This window comes from Ambystoma mexicanum, chromosome 2p (assembly GCF_040938575.1).
Source record: "Ambystoma mexicanum isolate Mex_15411 chromosome 2p, UKY_AmexF1_1, whole genome shotgun sequence".
NCBI lineage: Eukaryota > Metazoa > Chordata > Amphibia > Caudata > Ambystomatidae > Ambystoma > Ambystoma mexicanum.
The window spans coordinates 641,994,877-642,015,699 of NC_090923.1; the positions used below are offsets into that span (position 1 = coordinate 641,994,877).

The window sequence follows — 20,823 nt, forward strand, 5'->3', positions numbered from 1 at the left end:
CTTCGCCTCCAGTGTCAACCGGAAGTGCGAAAGGTTTTGCTCGCGGGAATTTCCTCCAAAAGGAGCCTTAGGAGACGCGTTCGTGGTGGAGTGGTCATTCCCGCTGCTGTACGCGTTTCCTCCAGTCCCCGTCATCCCCCAAGTGCTGCGGAGGTTACGGAAGTTCGGTTCCCGGATGATCCTCATTGCTCCGGCGTGGGCTCGGAGGACGTGGTACCCGGACCTTCTCGACTTGTCCATCTGCCCTCCACGTCGTCTTCCCTACCGAGACGATCTGCTCTCACGGGAGGGGGGTCAGGTTCTCCATCCAGAGGTCAGATCCCTCAACCTTCACGCTTGGCTTCTGAGAGGTTGAGGTATAAGGATTGGGACCTCCCTGAAGACGTGATGGAGGTGTTGCTTTCGGCCCGAAGGCCAGCAACTAAGTCTCTGTACCGTTGCCGTTGGCGTAAGTTCTGCGACTGGTGCAGAGTTCAGAATGTGGATCCTTTTGCATGTGACATCCCCATGGTTCTGTCCTTTTTACTTTCTTTGGCCCACAGGGGCTTGCAAGTGGGTACCATTAAAGGTTACCTGGCGGCGCTGTCCATCTTTAAGCGCTCGTCTGAAGAGTGTTCTTACTTTAAAATCCCTTTAATTTCACAGTTTCTGAAAGGGCTCACTAATGTGTTCCCTCCGTCACCTTTCCTGGTGCCTGGTTGGGATTTAAACCTTGTTCTTAGGTTTCTTATGGGTGCTCCGTTTGAGCCTTTACATTCTTGCCCTTTGAGGCTGTTAACTCTAAAAACTGTGTTTTTAGTTGCGGTTACTTCCGCTCGCAGAGTGAGTGAGTTACAGGCACTTTCAGTTAAGCCTCCCTTCACTGTATTTCACAAGGACAGGGTTGTCCTTCGTGTTCGTCCTTCTTTTCTTCCGAAGGTAGTGTCGGAATTTCATTTGGCCCAGAAGGTTGTTCTTCCGGCATTCTATCCTCCTCCGCATCCTGGTAAGGAAGTGGAGAGGCTCCATAGGCTTGATCCTAGGAGAGCTTTAAGCTTTTATGTTTCACGCATGTCCCGGGTCAGAGTGGACGATCAACTCTTTATTGGCTACGCTGGGAAGCGTTTGGGGCAAGCTGTGACGAAACAGACTTTGTCTCGCTGGATTATTTTAGCCATCTCGGAGTGTTACCGTTTGGCGGGTAAGGACCCGCTGGCTTGCGGGCCCATTCCACCAGGGGTGTGGCTGCATCTACTGTACTGCAGAGGGGTGTTCCTATTCGCAACATCTGTGAGGCAGCCACCTGGGCTTCAGTGCATACATTTGTACGTCACTATTCCCTCGATTCCATCCCAGGGCAGGATCTGGCCTTTGGCAAGGCGGTCCTTTGCTCTATTTGATTGGCTATTCTAAATTTTGATTCTAAATTCTTTCCCTCCTCCTTGCTCTGGTACTGCTTTGGGAGTCTGTCAGATATGGAATACGTCGGAGGACCCAATCCCCTCGAAGAACAAGTTACTTTCTTACCTGGTAACGTTCTTTCGATGGGATGGTCCGACGACGTATTCCATATCGCTCCCGCCCTGCCTTCCCCGCTGCAGAATTTCTTTTGCGATTGCAGCTTACGTTCCGCAAGGCTTTGTGTCTGACTGGCAGTTGACTTATGTCACACGTTCTGGGGGGAAAAAACTACAACTGAGGCTATGGGCGTCGTGCGTCCTACTTATCACATCGGATGACGTCGGACGTCGGAGGAGGTCCTCGACGACGGCGCATCGACGTCATCGACGCAGACGCCGAAAAAGTTTCCGAAGCAGCACAGCTGTGGTGATTACATGTCATAGATATGGAATACGTCGTCGGACCATCCCATCGAAAGAACGTTACCAGGTAAGAAAGTAACTTGTTCTACTGCAAATACCACAATATCAGGCCGGTCGCATACGCAAAGCTATGCGATCGCTAGGCATGATGGCATCTTGCATTCACCTGGTGCCGCACGCACGTCTGCACATGTGCTTCATGTGGAAGTGGTTGGCGAAACAGTGGTCTCAGGCAAGCGGTCAGTGGGACGATCTAGTGGCCGTTTCACCAACACTAGTGCAAAACCTTCGCTGGTGGACAAGGGAGAATCTGTTAAGGGGCAAACCCTTCCACAATCCAAAGGTGCAAGCGATAGTGATGACAGATGCCTCGCTTGCCTGGTGGGGGACTCATCACCTTCATCACACAGCTCAGGGGGGTGGACTCCTGCCACGGCACAGAACCACATCAACCTGTTAGAATTGCTGGCAGTATTCAAAGCCCTTCAGCCATTCGAGATACATTTAACAGGTCTGTCTGTACAAGTCCTCACAGACAGCACAACAGCGATGTTCTAAATAAACAAACAGGGGGCAATAATTCTCCAAATTTGTCCAAACTTGCACAACAGATTTGAAAATGGGCACTCAAACGGAGAATATTCCTATCCTCACAACCCATTCCAGTAGTGCATACCGTATAAATAGTCAATTTCAGCCAAATCACAAATGTGGCAGAGAAATGCAAAAACAGCAGCAGCCAGATTCTTAGCTAGAGGATAACGCAAACAGATTATTAATAAAGCTTACAACAAGAGCTGTGGTCAATCCAGAAACAATATCCTTGCCAAGAATACAAATCTCAGATCTAAAGGGAAAAGTGATAATTTTATCAGATTTATCACGACTTTTAATCGGGGAGCAAAGAATGTGTGGAAAGTTCTAGGAAAACATTGGAATCTATTGAATAGAGATTAGTCATCTTCTACAAGCCAATGCAACAGTTACCTTCAGGAAGTCCCCAGCAATACAAACAAAACTATCACCTAGTATGTTTCCACCTATTCCAGTTTTGACTGCGGGCAGCTGGCTTCCGAATCAATCTCCAGGTTTTTATACCTGCAGCAAGGGCAAAGCATGCCGTTTTGGTACGACCACAAGGGGATATATACCCATCCTCGTACATGGAATTAAGTACAAATCCAGAAAGTAATCACCTGTTCCACACAATTTGCCATTTATGTTATCTTCTGTGAATGTAACTTGTGGTACATAGGCAGCACAAAACTGGAGGTGAAGCTACGAATTCTGCAACATCTGCGAGCAATTAAAAACCGCGACCTGGCATATCCGTTAGCCAAGCATTTTGAGGAGATTCATCAAGGAGACGCATCGTCCCGCAAATATTTTGCGATTGATACTACAAATGTTCATCCCAGGGGTGGGAATCAACTAAGGAAATTGAGACAAATCGAATCCCGCTCCATACTAGATTACAATGCCAAATTTCCAAAGGTGCACAACAGGGATGAAGAACTATACACCTTCTTGGGTGACTGAATTTGTCAATAATTAGTGTAACTCCCTTTACTCCAGTCTCTGTCTGTGGTTTAAATATGTCTCTAGTTAAGATACATATATCTGCGATACATGTTATGGTCAATGTGAAGTTTTCACAGTTGTCATCTCTAGCACTTTATTACTTTTATATTTTTGTATAATAGTGAAACTTTCACTGGATTTTTACTGCTTTATTCTCTATACCTCTATTCTCAAAACCAATGTTAAACACTGGTTACATACCAATGAAATGACTGCTGACGCTTAACTCCACAACCTGGCTTTACGTACCTATACTCTGACATTCCTAGCATAACTACCTGAATCAACAGAGCTGAAGTGTATATTATTAGTACCAATGCACCTTGTTACATATGTATATATTCTTGTAAATCTCCACATTGTTTTACTTTTTATTGCCCTCTATTATACTGCAACTGTAACCTTAAATGATGTAATGGCTGCAATTATAACCTAAAGATGTAATTACACATAAGCCTGCTTAAAGTGCCCAGATGCCTGATGGCCGGGTGCGCTCTATAAATAAATAAACTAAACTATATGTTTACACTTTTCTGCACAGATCTCAATTGCTCCACCACTATCCTTTGCAATGAACCATGTGCTTGGTCTGACCACCTCCCTACAAGAGAAAGTTTGCCTCAACTCGAGTGTAACTATCGCTCCTCCCTCGCTGTCCAGGAATAAGCGTAACCTAACCTTTGAGTACTTACTGCCCCTTCTACAGCCCATTGCCAACCTACCCTACTATACTGACAAGGACCCCGCCTCGCTGGTAGAAATGTATAACAACACCATGGAACAAGCAATAATCAAAATTGCTTCCTTAAAACTCGAAGGCTAAACCTACAACCCATCTGAACAAATGGTTTACAGCTTACCTAAAACTGGTCCGCAATGAAAAAAGATCTGCTGAAACCATCTGGAGAAAGACTCCCTCTATCCCTAACAAAAGAGTAATTCTCTTTGGCTGCCACGACCTACAAAGCTGCCATTCTCTGCACCAAAAGAGAAATTTATAATGATAAAATTCAGAACCCCAAATCAAGCACAAAAGAACTCTTCACCATACTCGGGGAACTAGAGTTTCCTGCTCCTCCCACAGAAACTTGTGTGAAAGACGCTGCCTGGTGTGCAAACATTCAGAAGGCCCTTTCAGATAAGATAGCCCTATTACAAGAAAAAATAGAAGCAACAAAAAAAATAACCTATCTATTGGTACCAATAACCTCAAAACTCCAAACCCCCTTCGACCACTATGCACACCCTTCCACTTCTCGCCAGTCTCCATCAAAGAAGTAGAAAATATCATCCTAGGGATCAAACCCTCTAACTGCCAAGGAGAGATATGCCAGCACCGATCATCAAGGATGGACCAAGAGAATTAGCACCGTTCATAACATCCGTGATTAACTCCTCTTTTAAAAACTGCTCAGTCCTGGACAACCTAAAAGAAGCTTCGGTCATGCCGCTTTTAAAAAGAAATAACCTAGACTCCAACCAATTATAGGCCTCTAACAAAGGTACCCTTTGTCTTGAAAATCTTAGATCGCGCTGCCTATCTCCAAATACAAAAACACCCGGAAGATAACCATCTACAGTCCGGCTTCAGACCAAGACACGTCACTGAAACGGCTCTCTTAGACCTAACAATCCAGATGGATGAAACCAAAGATAAGGGCACATTGGCCATCCTCATTCTATTAGACCTCTCTGCAGCTTTCGATCTTGTTGACCATAAAATCCTGACCGAACATCTAACCTCAGCTGCAGCCTTCTCACTGAATGCCGCCAACTGGATCCAATCCTTCCTATCAAACTACCAGGGTTTTCGCGCCTTCAGAGTCCGCGCCCCCCAGTACCTATCCATTGTGGAGTCCCGCAGGGCTCGTGCATCTCGCCCACGCTCTGACATATTCACCAAGCTCCTCTTTGATCATCTTGGCAACCTGGGTGTCACCTACACAAACTATGCTGATGACACCCAGGTCCTCTTCACTCTCTTTGGTTGCTATGTCAAAGATTCAAAAATTTTAAATTGACATTTATCTGGATATTCAAGCTTGGTTGGCCGATCAGTCTGTCTATCCTAAGACAAGACCAAGTTACTGATCATAGGCTCACAAGCTTGCCTAAACATGCTGGACAAACACTACTCAGCTTTTGACATTGACGGGAATACCATAAAAGTAGCTAGTGAAGTTAAAACGCTTGGGGTTTACCTAGACCACCTTATCTCTCAAAAAACAAGTTAATACTACAGCCTCATCCACAGCTTACACCAACAAACTCATAAATGCTTGCAAACCATTCTTATCAACCAACAGTTGCATTACGCTAGCCAGAGCTCTGACCCTCTCAAAGATATATTATTGCAACACCTTATTCTTAGGTTCATCAACTCGGAATTTAAATAAACTCCAAGTTCTGCAGAACAATGCCCTGGGGTCGGCTCTGAATATGCCACGCTCCACTCATATCTCAACCTTCAGGCGGGATGTACATTGGCTACCAGTGCGTGATAGAATCACATTACGATCCTTAGTTATCACGCACAAATGTCTCTCTAACACAGCCCCGAAACACCTGACAGACACATTCTCTAGGACACAGTTGGTCAGACCTACTAGATCTGGCTACCTCAACCGACTCCTCATTCCAAAATACAACTTAAAAATTGCAGGAGGCTCCAGTTTCCCAGTGCTAGCTGCCAAATGCTGGAACTCTCCCTCCAGCCATTCGAGCAGAACCATCCTTCTGGTCCTTCAGAGCTAAAACAGAAGCTTGGCTCTTCTCCCAGTGCCTAATTTAATTCAGCTGACTGCTAAGGTGTCTTACAGTTTACTGCTTGCAATTGTATAGATAACTGCACATCCTGTAAATTCCTTGTAATTTTGGTTAATGTAATCTGTAATTTTGATCCTACGTGTACTGTAAATTTACTGCATTCATGGAACCTGCCGGATATTGTTATTCTGTAATTATGCGTGCTGCCCTTAATGTATTGTTCTGTAACATACCTTGTACCCAAGTCAAAGCGCCCAGATACCCCTGGGTTAGGTGCGCTATACAAGTAAATAAACTAAACTATATGCAATAATGCACTGCCAGACCCAATATCGTTCATAAGGCAATACTCTGCAATGGTCATTTTGTGGTTCACACATAAGTCCCAAGAACCCACTAAGGCACTAAGGTCTTTCTGTTTTTGTTTTTGCTTTGGATGGCACTAGAGCTGTACCGCTCCACTATGAACACCACTTTTTAGGGATCAAGCCAGTTATTATACAAACACAATGCTTTGGTGGCGAGGAGAATGTTAGGCACGAGTAGTGTACCATGCCCTATTCCAAATGGGGATGTTTTGTTACTATTTGACTAGCAAGGTGCGTTCCAAATTTCAATTCGAAGATCAGTTACCCGAACATTTTTATGAGCCCACTTGGGTTCATACGGTCTGTATAACATAGCGGTACCACGGTATAAAGAAGAATTGTATAGATTAAGCCAGCCATCATATATATTGAACGATACAGTGATGAGTTTAATGTTAGGTATGAATTGTTAATCATGCTTGATCTGAATTGGGGAACAGTTATTTGGCATCTCCCTAGTGTAAGGCTTTATAAGCAATATTTGCAAGTTTTAACGTGCCAACTTGCACAGCACATTGCACTTTAGGAGACACTGCTGGTGTTCAGCTTTCTTCTGTACAGCTTGGAGCACTTTGATCTTAATTTGAAGACGAGCCATCCATGAAAGTGTAATAGGATGTATTTTATATGTCACATTTTATATCATATTGTAAATTGAATCTGTGACCTGCATAGCACTTTGTACTTTATGCCATAGTGCTGAGGACTTGCCATTTTTTGCACAGTGTGTTATGACCCAAATTTGGGCATTATTGATTTGTGCAGCGTATTGCACTTTATATAAAAAACACTAGTACCAACAAGGTGTGCCATTTTCAGAAAATACAAGCATTGGTTCGACTGCATTTGCCATTTTATATACGTGACATGCTATAATTTATGCAACAATTGCAATTCTGAACAGTAGTGAGTTATCATTTGAACTAAGTGTCAGTAACTGCAAGGTATAATTATACTTTTCAATTCAATTTTATCTTCTATCTCACTACATCAGCGCAATGTCATATTTAATTACAAGCTATACTTGGACAACCTGAGATGACTGAGTGAACCAGTATAATGTCTGCTCCGACCGCGCACATTTCCGAGATGTTTGCCTACAATGACTAAGCTAGTAATTCTTTATTACAATGAACTGGTTTTTGGCAGTGACACCAACAAAGGTCTGGCTTACTTAAATACATTAAATATGCATTGCATGTTCATAAACCCGACGAAGCCCTTTCAGGATGAAGCACCCTTATTTTCTTTTTCTGCTTACTTGTGTCCACCGAGCTTATATAATAAAGGACAATATATTCTACAGCTGAGATAGTGTCCAGACTCACTCTTGTTTAGTTGTATCGCCTGAGTGCTGCTGCTTTCTCTGCCTGCCCGACAGTCTTTCTTTATATATAGTCCATTAAAGCTAAGTCACACGTTCCACAGCACCCTCTAGTAGCCATCACTGGAAGTTCACCTTCAGTTCTGAGCCCCTACAGCAATGCATTGTGGGTTTGCAAATAAGCCCAAATGCAAACCTTTTGTCCAGGAAATTGTCTGTTTTATAGGGCAGTACTATTGTAGGCTTTGCTTAATCAACCCAAGAAAAGCATTTTGCAAGGCTGTCAGGACAACTACTCTTATTAGGCTAATTTGCATACCCACGATCCTTGATGTTGTGGATCAGAACTGGGGGTAAGCTTTCAGCAATGGCTACTAGATAGCATTGTGTAATGTGTGATTTGACTCAATTGGACTATCCTACGTTCACATTTCAGGTGAAAGTTTTTTTTCAAACCCACCATACATTTCTTGTTTTGTGTTTATATATATATATATATGTGTATATATATATATATATATATATATATATATATAATGACATCCTCGCACAGATTTGTAATCTTCTGATATACGTTGCCAACGTAGCTGGCATGCAAAAATGTTTGTGCCCCAGCAGGGGACATCGTGCACATTGGTGTCATTCTCATCCGCTGGTCTGCTGCTCGACACTGGAAGTGACATTGCCATCATTACAAAAGGATACCCGAAGCCCTAGCACCTCAGTTTCACTCCTTTTCCCACAGCAGCTTCTTCATACTACATACACCCTGGTAAGTAAGGTAAATCATTTGTCCTTTAGTTCACTTGAAATTACACAGGTATAATGCATATGCCCAGTGATGTAAAGACTTAACGTGTACAGCACTTGAATGCCTGAATAATCTGTCTCTGCACTTAAGGAAACTAAAGCATGTGTGAATCCATACATTAGTAATTTAATTTCCTAGGTAATGCTGACACTGTTTTGCTTATTTTCCTTTCAGTGGTAGAAGAACTACAAGTTCATATACTGAGGCTACTGCTCAACAATAAAGACAAAGGCGAGGTAAGGAGAGATTCAGATGACATCTCATTATCACTGACGTAGCAGGTCGCACAAAATGCGGAGGCCTCCCTGAGAGCTATGATGGCCACTCCCAATCTCGGCAACAAAGCACGGGTGACTCCACACTCTGGGCAGGCCTGGACCCCCAACATGCCCAATACACACAATGATCATTCTGCTGCAGGGGCATGCTGCGCACTGCACTAGGAGAAATACATAAATAGGTTTTTTAATCAAATCGTAAATCGTTTACCTAGCGTAGAAACAAGGGGGCTGTGCCTGGCTCCAGGCACCTGAATGTACCAGCCACAGAAGGAAGCCCCCCGAGCCAGAGCTAGTCCTCTGGGGCCTTCGCTGCATAGACTATCATCCCTAGACTGACGTCCGTGTGCATTTTACATCGCGTTCAGCTGTACCAGCTGATCCTGCAATCGAGTGGCTTGGAGCCTGCAGGAAGCGAGCATCGAACAAGTTACCTGATTTTAACCACGAGGGTAACAACATTCAAAGATGGCAGCCACCGCAAATACAACACCATCTGCCCTAAACACAGCATTGTAACTGCATGATTGGTTGCCTTTCGGCATTTCTACCCAACCAGTGGACGCCAACAGGCAAAGCCGTTCTAATGCTAAGGCACACTAGTGAGGCGCCTGACTGAGCCTAACCGAGGCACTGTGCGCCTTGGCCAGAACCCCTACGCCTATCGGCTGAATGAGTTCCATGCCTTCCAGAGAAACTGGGAGCACCTTCTTCCCTGAGAACTCTTTCTGTGACTCTTGAAAGCTGCCATTCCCCACATTTACAATAGAATAACCAAATAAGAGACACTAATGGACACTCCCCAGTAGGGCATGAGACCAGGACCAATTGCGAGTGAGGTAAAAGACAAGTCTTTATATAAAGTATAAATGGGGCACACAGAGAACTCTGCTACTCCGATAGCGCTCGACCCAAAACACAGAAAATACACATTATAGTACAAAAACATGTCATCTATGATGCGTGCTATAGGGGATACAGTAAGTTGTGCTCATTGGGCAAAGGGGACTGGTCATTACACTTTATGTAGGGATGTTGCTCCAGGATTGGTTAGCGACAGACGTGTAAATTCTGGAAGCACATGGGTCATCTGGGCATCTGGAAGGGGTGCGGAGTCAGGCGATGTCCGTATTGCTGTATTTCTTTCTATCTACTTCTTTGCCCTTTCGGCCACACACATTCTAGTATACGTAAATCTCAACACACAATATATATCATCTAGGCATTTGACCTGAGCCACCAAGAGTGAGGGCACATGGGTCCAGGTATCTTATCTAACACAGTATTTCAAAAACACATTAATCGAGTATCTCTTTGGATCTAACGCAGGTGTTTTACTCTGTTAGTACAAGAAGACTATATGGCTGCATGGGATTAGTAATATGGGGGGAACTGGAGTGGCACATGGGCAAGGGGCTTACAGCTGTTACATCAAAGAAGTGTGGCGTTAGGGGGCTTGTGGTCCATATTTCTTCTAGAAGGGGTCTGCTAGTGCAGAGGCAGGTTTGTGGAGACAAATGGCTTTTTCCAGGGCCAGGCTCTAGCCCGGTCCCACACAGGGCAGTGATGTCAAAGGAAGAGGAGAGATAGTGTTTAGCTCGCTACACTTCGTGCCCAAGCTTCCGTGAGAACAGGACAGCAGTGGAGACGGCTGAGGGGAGGAGGTGGGGGGCTGGCATGCTGGCTGTGCGCGGAGAATGAAGGGGGAGAGGTGCAAGCTGGCATTCAGCGTTTACATGCGGCCTAGTAGAAAATGGAGTCGCTAGTTAACATAAAATTGAGTCTCGTGGCTCATAAGCCATGTACCGTTGTGTCATTCAATGGCTACCTCACACCTTGGCCAGAGGTGCGCTGTTAACTGCGGAATGAGCATATCGTTTGTGTCATTAGGAATGAAGGGGAGGGGGCTGGGAGACCCTTCCTCCCTTACACTCTTCCTACCAAACCCACTGCCTCCCTCTTGGTAAGCACCTGACTATTGCTCCTTACCTGTCCATGGCATTGTGTTCAATTTCTTATCTCCTGAAAACTCAATCACGGTATCACCACATATGGCAACGTCACCCATGTATATGCACTAAGATTGTTTAGTAGTCACTGCATATTGTACCTGACAATTGTAACCTGCTCCATATTGTATCCATGTTTACTTCTCCGGCTGATTGTTGGGTTAGCTCTTTATTGAGACCCAAGCTCTCTTTTAACTTGGCATTACTTGTTGTAGCGCCAAAACTGGCCATTAACAGCTGCATTTGTTAACGTGCCCCACGGCATCTCATAGCCCTAGACCTGCACGCCCCTCTAGCCCTCGACAATGCTTACTCTCATTGTGCTGAATATCTGCTTGCTGGCATAGCCTAACGCTTTTGCGCCACCCAATAAAGTTAGATTTAGCACTGCAGTGTCCACCGGTGGGGTGGAAAGCTGCCAAGAGCAGAGCCAGTGGTTCAGTTTTATTCAAAACCTTCCACCAATCACTTTTTTGGTTGCTACTTGTGATACGTTGTCTGTTCGCACTACCACTGTTCTCATATGCTTGGTTAACTAGTGCCCAGTTCAGATTGTATTGTACCTGTGCGCCCTTGCCTGCCTAATTGGTGCCCATATCCGATCTGTATTGTACCTGTGCGCCCTTGCCTGCCTAATTGGTTCCCAAACAGATTGTATTGCAACTGTGTGCCCGTGCCTGCCTAATTGACGCCCATATTAGATTTGTACTGCCATTGTGCCAACCAAATTCCTTCCTGACCCACATCATGGTGGATAAAGAGCCCAACCTGGAACACACCCCTCCCACACGTTTCCTGCCCTCCTTCTGCCCTACACGCGCTGATGCCCAATTACACTCACAACCCTTCCTACCCGTTAGTTGGTAGCCTAGGGAGCTCACAATGCCGCACAGGGCGTCCCCAACTCACTCCATGCTGCCCCAAACCCACCATAATAAGAAACCAGCTACTAGGAGTGCGCCTCCACCTACTCCTTCTCACACAACTAGGGAGCAAGAAGCTCAACAGCTTCTCCCCCCACTCCCAAACAGAGGCTTACTACCCTATCTAACTTCCACAAAGATACACCACCCTCATCCCGTTCCAACAGGGGAACGCAGTAGCACCTTCACCTACTCACTCCAATGTGCCCTTAGCAACGCGTGTTCACTCCCTGCTCATGCCACTGAAATTCACGACCTCATCACTGACCTGGATCTGGACATACTCGCCATCACTGAAACTTGGCTCCAAAGCGCATTAGGACCAGCCACATGTTTTGCCCTCCCATCAGGCTACTCCATCTTCCGCCAGGACAGAACAATTAGCAAAGGAGGAGGGGTGGCCCTCATAGCTAAAGACTCACTTGCCATTAGACAAATTAACTCTTCAGTAGGTGAGAATTCAGATACCCTCACTGCAAATCTCTCCCTCTCACCCAACAATACCTTCACCTTCCATATCATCTACCGTCCCCCAGGCCCACTACTCAACTTCCAAGGGAATCTCCTGCACCTGCTAGATGGTAACCTAAAAACTCTACCAAAACAATCCTTCTAGGAGATTTCAACCTTGGCTTCAGTGATAATAAAGACAAAGGAAGTCGTTGGCCAAAGCACTGCAGGAAATGAGTTTCCTCCAAAAAGTCACCGGCCTGACGCACATTAAAGGTTGCATCCTAGATTGGATAGCCGACCACAACTGTGCAGTAGATCTCAGCTCCAACACTCCCTGTCCCTGCACCAACCACAAACTCATCCATTTCTCATCCCAACCACTAACGCTACTAAACCCACGCGACCAGCCCCCCAAGCACTAGCCAGATCCGCACGGCTCCTGACTAAAGACAGGATCCTCCCCCTCTTAGAGGTATCCACGCTGAAACCGCTGTTCTCCAATTACCCCTTGGCACTGGTAGAACTCTACCACTCTACAATCAAAGCAGCAGTAGACACCATTGGCCGGCTGGAGAGGAAAAAAACATAATCAATAAACACTCTAACTCATGGGTCACTCCAGAACTACTAGAACTTTGCTCCCAGAAACGCTTGGCGCTTACCAAGTGGCAAGCCTCCCCTCACAAATCCACGTTAGAGGCCTACCAAACTCTGGTCACTCTATATTGAAGGAACTGGCAGCCCCTCCTACCAACACCCAAGAAACCGTGAAAGACGAAGCCTGGTGCACCAATATCCAGTCTGCCATGCTAAATAAAATCAACCTCCTCCAGAATAAAATCGACTCACACTACAAAGCACTACATAAAGCTAGATCACCCAATACACCTTTCACAAAGCCTAATAATGATAAAAGTGCTTCTCCTTCCGAGAAGTCACTGAGCCCGAAGTCTTAGCCATCATGAAGCAAATCAAACCATCTCTTTATAAGGGGGATATCTGCCCTGCTAACCTCGTAAAAGACTGCAGACTCACAGCTTTCCATTAACGCATCTTTTGAATCGGGCATTGTCCCCCCACCCTCAAACAATCATGGTTTTGCCCCCTGCTCAAAAAACCCTCCCTGGATCCAGATTTGCCAGACAACTTCAGACCCATAACTACCGTGCCATTTCTGCTCAAAATCTTGGACAAGGCTGCCCATGTACAAATACAATTTTTTTTTGAAAACCAGCAATATCCTTGATAAGAGACAATCAGGCTTCAGCCCACTCCACAGAATAGAGTTGGCCCTACTCGACCTTAAAAACCAGTTAGTAGAAACTATGGACAAAGGTAAGCCAGCGCTGCTCCTTCTCCTTGACCTGTAGGAAGCTTTTGATCTTGTTGATCACAAGACCCTCTGCAGGCATCTCATGGATGTTGCCCTTTTCTCTCAGGAAGCCACTTCCTGGATCACCTCTTCCTGGAAGACTTATGAGAGTGTTCTCTGATCAGGCCTGTGCTACCCCGACCACCATCCACTGTTTCACAAGGTTTCTGCACCTCGCCTACACTATGCAACATATTTACCCTACCACTTATCATTGACCGGGACAATCGCAGCATAGCAAATACTAACTACACTGATGATACCCAAGTTCTCATCTCCCTCGAATTGGCCACACTCAACAAAACATATGCCCTCATCCAAGCCTGGATGGCGGCTAACGGACCATGTCTAAATGGAGACAAGACAGAGATCCTGCTGATAGGACCAAAGGAAACACTCAACAAACTTGACAGCCAATATAAATCTTTCACTGTTGAGAACACCGTTATCACAACCTCAGAAGCAGTCAAAACACTGGGAGTCTTCCTGGACTCCACCCTCTCAATGACGCGCCATCTCCTCATTGGCACCACTTTCCACCAGGATCATAAATGTGGTCAAACCGTACCTCTCCTCCAAAAACTGCCTCACCATAGCTAGAGCCACTATTGGGGCAAAGCTGGACTATGGCAAAGCTCTATTTCTAGGTATCTCAACAAAAAACCTCAAAAAAGTACAAATCACCCAAAATTATGCCCTTAGAGAGGCATTAAGCATCCTAAAATGGGAACACATCTCTCAGACCAGACGCGAAGCCCGCTGGCTTCCTGTCAGAGCGCATACTCTTGAAAACTTTGACCATCACTCTCAGGTGCCTCTCCCTCTCAGCCCCTTCTTACCTGGCAGAAAAAATTAATAGAGCCACCTCTACTAGACCCAAGAGAGCCCAACACTCGAACCAGCTCCTCGTCCCGACTGTTAAAAGAGCCAAAGCTTGGGGGAGTGGGGGGAGCAGCTTTCCATTCCTAGCACCCAAAAGTTGGAACGTTCTACCCACCTCACTCAGGAATGAGACCTTCCTCACAGCGTTCCGGAAAGCACTAAAAACCAAGCTCTTTAACTGGCCCTACCCACAAAGATCTCTTGGTCCTCCTGTAACCCCAGGACCTGCTTAAATCATTTGCAATAACTGTCTGTTTCTAACTGCTCCATTATTTCAGTCTAAATGAAATGCCCCAAACTGCGACAACCATTGTAATTAAGTAACACCTGTTATGTTTTTTCTCCTATACCATGTAACTATAACCAAGCAAGCTCACTGTAACAGCGCTTTGCTGCCCCCTGGCCATTGTGCGCTTTATAAATTCAAATAAATAAATAAAACTGTCCGTGGCCAGTAATATTACCAAAAATAATGGTATAATAGGAAAAAAATGTCATGCTGGCTCTTCAGCATTCTCATTGGCTTTACCCTTACTGCCATTAAAAACCTCCTGCCACAGGACGAAAGCATGGGTACACACACATGCCTGCCAAATTCCTTCATCACCATGCAAGGATACTCTTCAAGTGGACTTTGCCCTCCCTTGCTCACTATTCTTAGAAAGGCACAGCTCCACCCTACTGATGAGGTCCAACCAGACCGAAACACGTGTCTGGGGTTGCTGTTGGTACTCTTGTTCAGAGGAGAATTGCCTAGCATTTCGGTGCTGGACTGCCCCTGGGCAGGACAAAGACTGATATGTTGGGGATATTTCTACACTGTGAAAGATAGTGAGCTAAAGACTCTGGGTAAGTCTCTCGTAACCAGAACTAATGTCTGGCAGAGGGACTCCCAGGACCCCCCTTGTTAATTTGACTTTGCCCTCAATGCCGGTAAAACATGCAATGCTACAGTAAGGAAACATTTCCTTGTTTGATTGCACAAATGTCTCCACCCACCTTGTAAGAACACACATCATATTGGCCTTCCCCCATATGTGAGTAAAAAAATGCCACACCACATATAATGCAGTGTGCCTGCTCTGTTGCGCTATAAATCCCCACACCCCAAAAACCCCTCCATGTAATAACATTCATCAAGTTTACGTTGCCCATAAATGCCATTAAAGCATGTAAGAAAGCATCCATGTTGCAATGCCCCTTGTCTGGGCTCCAAGCCTGCACACACACACATTTGTATTCATCAATCCACCAGTGCCCCACCCAGTGGCAGCTGGTGATTTATCTTTTATTAAAGGGGCATAAACATTTCCGACAAATATACCAGAGTGGCCAAGCTTAGCGAGGGAGCCCAAACCATCCAAAGGGGATTCTAGGGTGTTCCCTCCCTCCACCCCCTTAAGATATATGTTTGAGTAACAGGTTCAAATTATGCATTATGCAGCAAATATTCTGAGAAAAATTGGCTAAATAGCCAGAGCGTTTGCAATTCTTTTTGTAGGTTAACACCAATCCAAAAATCCAATACATGTAACCAACCATGCTTTGCTAATAAAAATGCCATGCACAATAAGAAAACATGTCCAAACTGGCTGCACAATGTAGGCCAGTCCGACACATAAACATATTATAGTAAAGTATGCCATGCCAGAGTAAGACATACCAAGACTGGTTGCACCAAAATGCTAATCTAGCACTTATCAACCTTATTTTATCTTAGGTTCCTAGAAAAATATACAATGCAACAGTAAGGAATGGCTAGACTGGCTTCAGATGCTTACTTGTTTATAGATGCCCAGAAAAATATGCTATTCAACTGTAAGACATTCTAGACTGGCTGCACCAAAATGCCATTATAGCCACTAATAAAACATATTATGACTGCTATATTATGGATGACCATTACGATTCAGCTCACCAAGCTCTGCCCTCCTCACATGTCCCCTCTCCCTACTACCCATTTACCCCAGCCCCCAAAATCAGAATTGCCTCCACGTCCCTCTTCCTTGTCCCCAGTACTTGCGTATGAGGCAACTTTCCTCATACACAAGTACTTGGATGAGGAAGAGTGGGACTAGGGGTAATGAAGATTAGCAGTAACTAAGCCAGGCATTAACTCCAGGTCCCTCTACCTTGTACCAGTACTTGTGTATGAGGCAAGGACTGTTAAACACAAATACTGGGATGAGGAATAGTAGGGCTAGGCGTAATGAAGATTACCGGTAAGTAATCCAGGCACTAAGCACACCCAGCCACCCATACATTTACATGCGACTCATTCACCATACACTGTCACACATACACACTCACTCATTCACACACATTTCATAATATACATATACACATTTACAGGCACACACACATTTACACAAATTACATTTTCTTAACTTTTTCGAATCCGTTTCTCCGAGGAGCAAAGCCTCCAGGTCCCTGCTCCACACAGCAGGAACGCTTGTACCTGTCATGCGAGGAGCTGGAGGCTAGCTACCATGCTATGGAGAGAGGGGAGCCCTCTGACTTCAAAAAGAAATAGTTTCTTTTTGAAGTCACTCTGACTCAGGAGAAAAATAATTTCTTGTTACAGAACCGAATCCGTAACAAAAATATATTCTTTCTGAAGTCATGGACTTCAAAAAGAAGCTATTAGGTCCCTCCCGCGGCCCACTCCAATGCTCGTTACTGTCTCCTAATAGGTGGTAGTCATTATAGCCGGTCATGTCAATTCACCATAACGCCAGGGGCAGTGCAAGTAACATCAGGCACCTGAGGACACCACAGGAAGGGAAATCCTGTCTGGTGACCCAATGACCTACAGTTGTTAATAAAATAAAAATAAGTAACAGTTAATAACAAATGTCCATTACTAGCCAGTATACCTAGTGTTTCCTGCGCAAAAGAATAACCAAACCTTCGACATGGTTTTCCACCAGTAAAGAAACGGACATAAGAATTGGCTAAATAGTACTGTATTCTTTATCAATGCATAGTCATACATGTACATACTTGGGAATAATTAGCATGGTTATTGAACACCTCAGCATACACATTGCTGCTTGCCTTTCCAATAGGGGCATAAACAAAACGTTTACCTCAGCTTGCAGGCCCTTTCACTGTAGAATCTTTTTTTAATTTTTGTATTTGAAAACTCTTTTTATTAGTATTTTAAAACCAAAATACGATGAGGAGTACAAGCATCATATGTCATGTCTTGTATTTGTATTTATTAGGCTTATATAGCGCTTTATACCAAAGCGCTACACATTAATAACAGGGATACATTTAATATAACAATATCAGTAACAAGAAGCAAATTACAATTTTGTTTCAGTCAAAAAAACAGCATGTAGAGCAATATGACAGAGGGAAGGGGGAGAGAAGTGGAGCAAAGCTAGGAGGGAGAGGGGGGAAGCAGGAGGAGGAGGAGGCAGGAAGGGGTGAGGACGAGGATGGGGTGGGGGAAGAAGGGAGAGGCTTAAGGGGGGAAGAAGGGAAGGGAGGCACAGTGGGAGACGGAGGGGTATCATGGCGGGGAATGGAGAAGGAGGGATTTAACGGACGTGCGGAATGAGGAAAAGGAAGGAATAGAGCGGATTGAGAGAGGTAAGGAGTTCTAGTGGAGGGGGGTGCAGGAGTTGGAAGGAGCGGAAAGGCACAAGGGGAGCGAGGAACAGTGAGGAGGAAGTGGTCAGCGGAACGGAGGGAGCGAGAGGGGATGTAGAAAGAGAGAAGGGGAGAGAGATAAGGGGAGCAAGATCGTGGAGAGATTTGAAGACTAGGCAGAGAAAATGAAATTTAAGTTGAGTGAAAGGGGAGCCAACCAATGGAGGATAAGGAAGCGGAGATGGAGTCACGGGGGGAGAGGACAGAGGGTATGGATGGCAGAGTGATAGATTTAAGGGGGGCAAGATGAGAAGAAGGTAGACCAGAAAGTAAAGAGGAGCAGTAGAAGAGGCGAGAAAAGATAAGGGAGCAGATTAAAAGTTTAGTAGCATGGAAAGTAAGGGACGGGTGAACTTTGCGAATATTACAGAGGTGGTAGCGGCAGGCACGAGAGGTGAGTGAGATGTGGTGGGAAAAGGTGAGAGAAGAGTCGAAGTGAAAGCCTAAGTTGCGAGCGTGAGGCGAGAAAGTGAGATTAGAGGGAGGACAATGAATAAAAGGAGGAGGGGCGGGAGGGGGAAGGGAGTTGGAAGGGAAGAAAACGACTTCAGTTTTGTCAGATTTAAGGGAAAGAAAGCGAGAAGACATCCAGTTTTTAATAGCAGTAAGACAGGAGGAAAGTTTAAGGTGGAGATCAGGCGTGAAGGAAGAGAAGGAAAGAAAGAGCTGTGTGTCGTCGGCATAGAAATGATGAGAGATGCCAAATGAGGAGATAAGAGGGGCAAGGAGGGGGAGGTGTAGAGCGAGAATAGGAAAGGACCAAGCACCGCGCCTTAGGGAACTCCGTAAACGAGTGTGTGTGTGTGAGAGGAGCGGTGTCATGATGCCTACCCTGGGGACCCAGACCAAGTCCAGCAACCCCGGAAGCAGGTATCAAGTTATCCCAAGCAAGCCCAACAACCCCTGCTAGGGGCTATTCGGGTGCATTCCTGGCGCCTATGGCGTCAGGCTCATATGGAAAGTCAGTCCTGGCGCCATAGGCGCCAGGCTCATAGATTAAAACTTACCTGATGCAGACCATGCTGCAAACTTACCTGATGCAGACCATGCTGCAAGAGCTCCAAGCCAAAAGAGGCTTGGAAGGGACTACTTTACTTAGGGACTATTTTTTAACTCGGGTGGGGCTGGGGAGGAATACTTACCTGGGACTACTTTGGAGGCTATTTAAACCACGCCCGAAGAGCAGCACATGCTTTGCGTTATTCTGCATCCAGCAGCGTAACGCTCACCATGCCTGCAAGTCTGCATCCAGTCTTCTGCCACGCCAGCCTCGAGTTTGGAGCTCCTAGAAAAAGGGAGAAAGAAGGAGAAAAGGTTAGAACAAGAGCAATACCTTTGATCTTTACCTGAATTCCCGATCCATCGAGCCTTCGAGCTGGAAGAAAGAAGCTATGTTATGCGCGTCGCCTCACCTGCTGCAGCGCCGCGCTGAACTCACCGGCCTTCGCAGCATCTTCACATTCCACCGCATCCTGCTGCATGTTCTCGCCGCACTCCGGCACCTAAGGAGAAGACGAGAACAGCAAGATGAGCCAAGGGAATACACAGAGGAATATTAGTTACCCCTCCCCCCCCCCCCCATAGACTTAGCTGATTTTACCACCTGGGGTACTATTCCTCTTCACGGGTCGGCGCAGCTTCCACTGCATCTTCGCCGAACCCCGGCCTCTAAGGGGAAACAAAAGGACAGCAAGGTGAAACAAAGGGACTAACAAGGGGAACCCTCCTCACCACAATAGACTTACCTGATTTTACCGCCGGAGGCATTATTCCCCAAGACTTCATACTTTCTCTCAACGCCTGAATAAGGGAGAAAGCAACAGGTTACATATTGACATTATTTTATCGAACTGTGTTGGATAATACAAATCCTTACCAGAATATTACCGGTTGCCACGAGGAACTCTTCACTAGGGTCAAGCTGCAACCTGCAAGGAATCGGACAAGAGTGAAAGTCAGGCATTTGAACTCTTATGAACTACATACTTACGGCATCTTGCCGGGAATCTCAGAGTCAATATTGTTCTGGAACTCACCAATTCCTTCGAGCCAGTGAAGCAACTGGTTATCTAAGCGCCCCTGCGCTCAATGCAGGATGGAGAGCTCATCTTTTCAAACCATCAGGTGAGACTATAAGAGGGGACATCAAAGGTGATCAGTGGGGAGAACAGTGGGGATGGGGGGGGATTTACGCTCAACCCCACGGGTGGTTAATTCCCTTTCTCCATTTGCAGAAGAATATTCCTACGGGCCAAGCAAACGAAGTTAGGTGGGCCAGTCCAGTCCGTCATCTCGGCCCTACGCGTCACATTGGTGGAGACCGCAGCTGTCCAGTTCAGATCGTCGCCTCTGTGGGAGCCAGGTGAGCGTAACAAGCGGCCACCCCAGGAAACAGTAAAAGAGTGGGAGGAGAGGTAAGAGGATAGCCAGTTGAGAACAGATCCTTTGAAACCAAAGGAGGAGAGAGTGTTGAGAAGAAGGGGATGATCAACAGTGTCGAAGGCAGCAGAGAGATCAAGATGAATAAGGACAGAGGATTGCTTTGAGAGTCGGGCAGAGAGGAGGGAGTTAAGGATGTAATTGAGGGCTGTTTC

At 45.7% G+C, this 20,823-nt stretch overlaps 1 protein-coding gene across 5 annotated transcripts in view; it reads left to right on the forward strand.

Annotated features, from left to right (window-relative positions):
- Positions 1-20,823, forward strand: part of RNF123 (ring finger protein 123) — a 3,033,138-nt gene that overhangs the window by 1,243,588 nt on the left and 1,768,727 nt on the right. For all 5 annotated transcript variants that reach the window (XM_069644183.1, XM_069644184.1, XM_069644185.1 and 2 more), the window contains exon 18: positions 8,827-8,888. In XM_069644183.1, the coding sequence (XP_069500284.1) occupies positions 8,827-8,888 (62 nt within the window). The remainder of the gene's footprint in view (positions 1-8,826; positions 8,889-20,823) is intronic.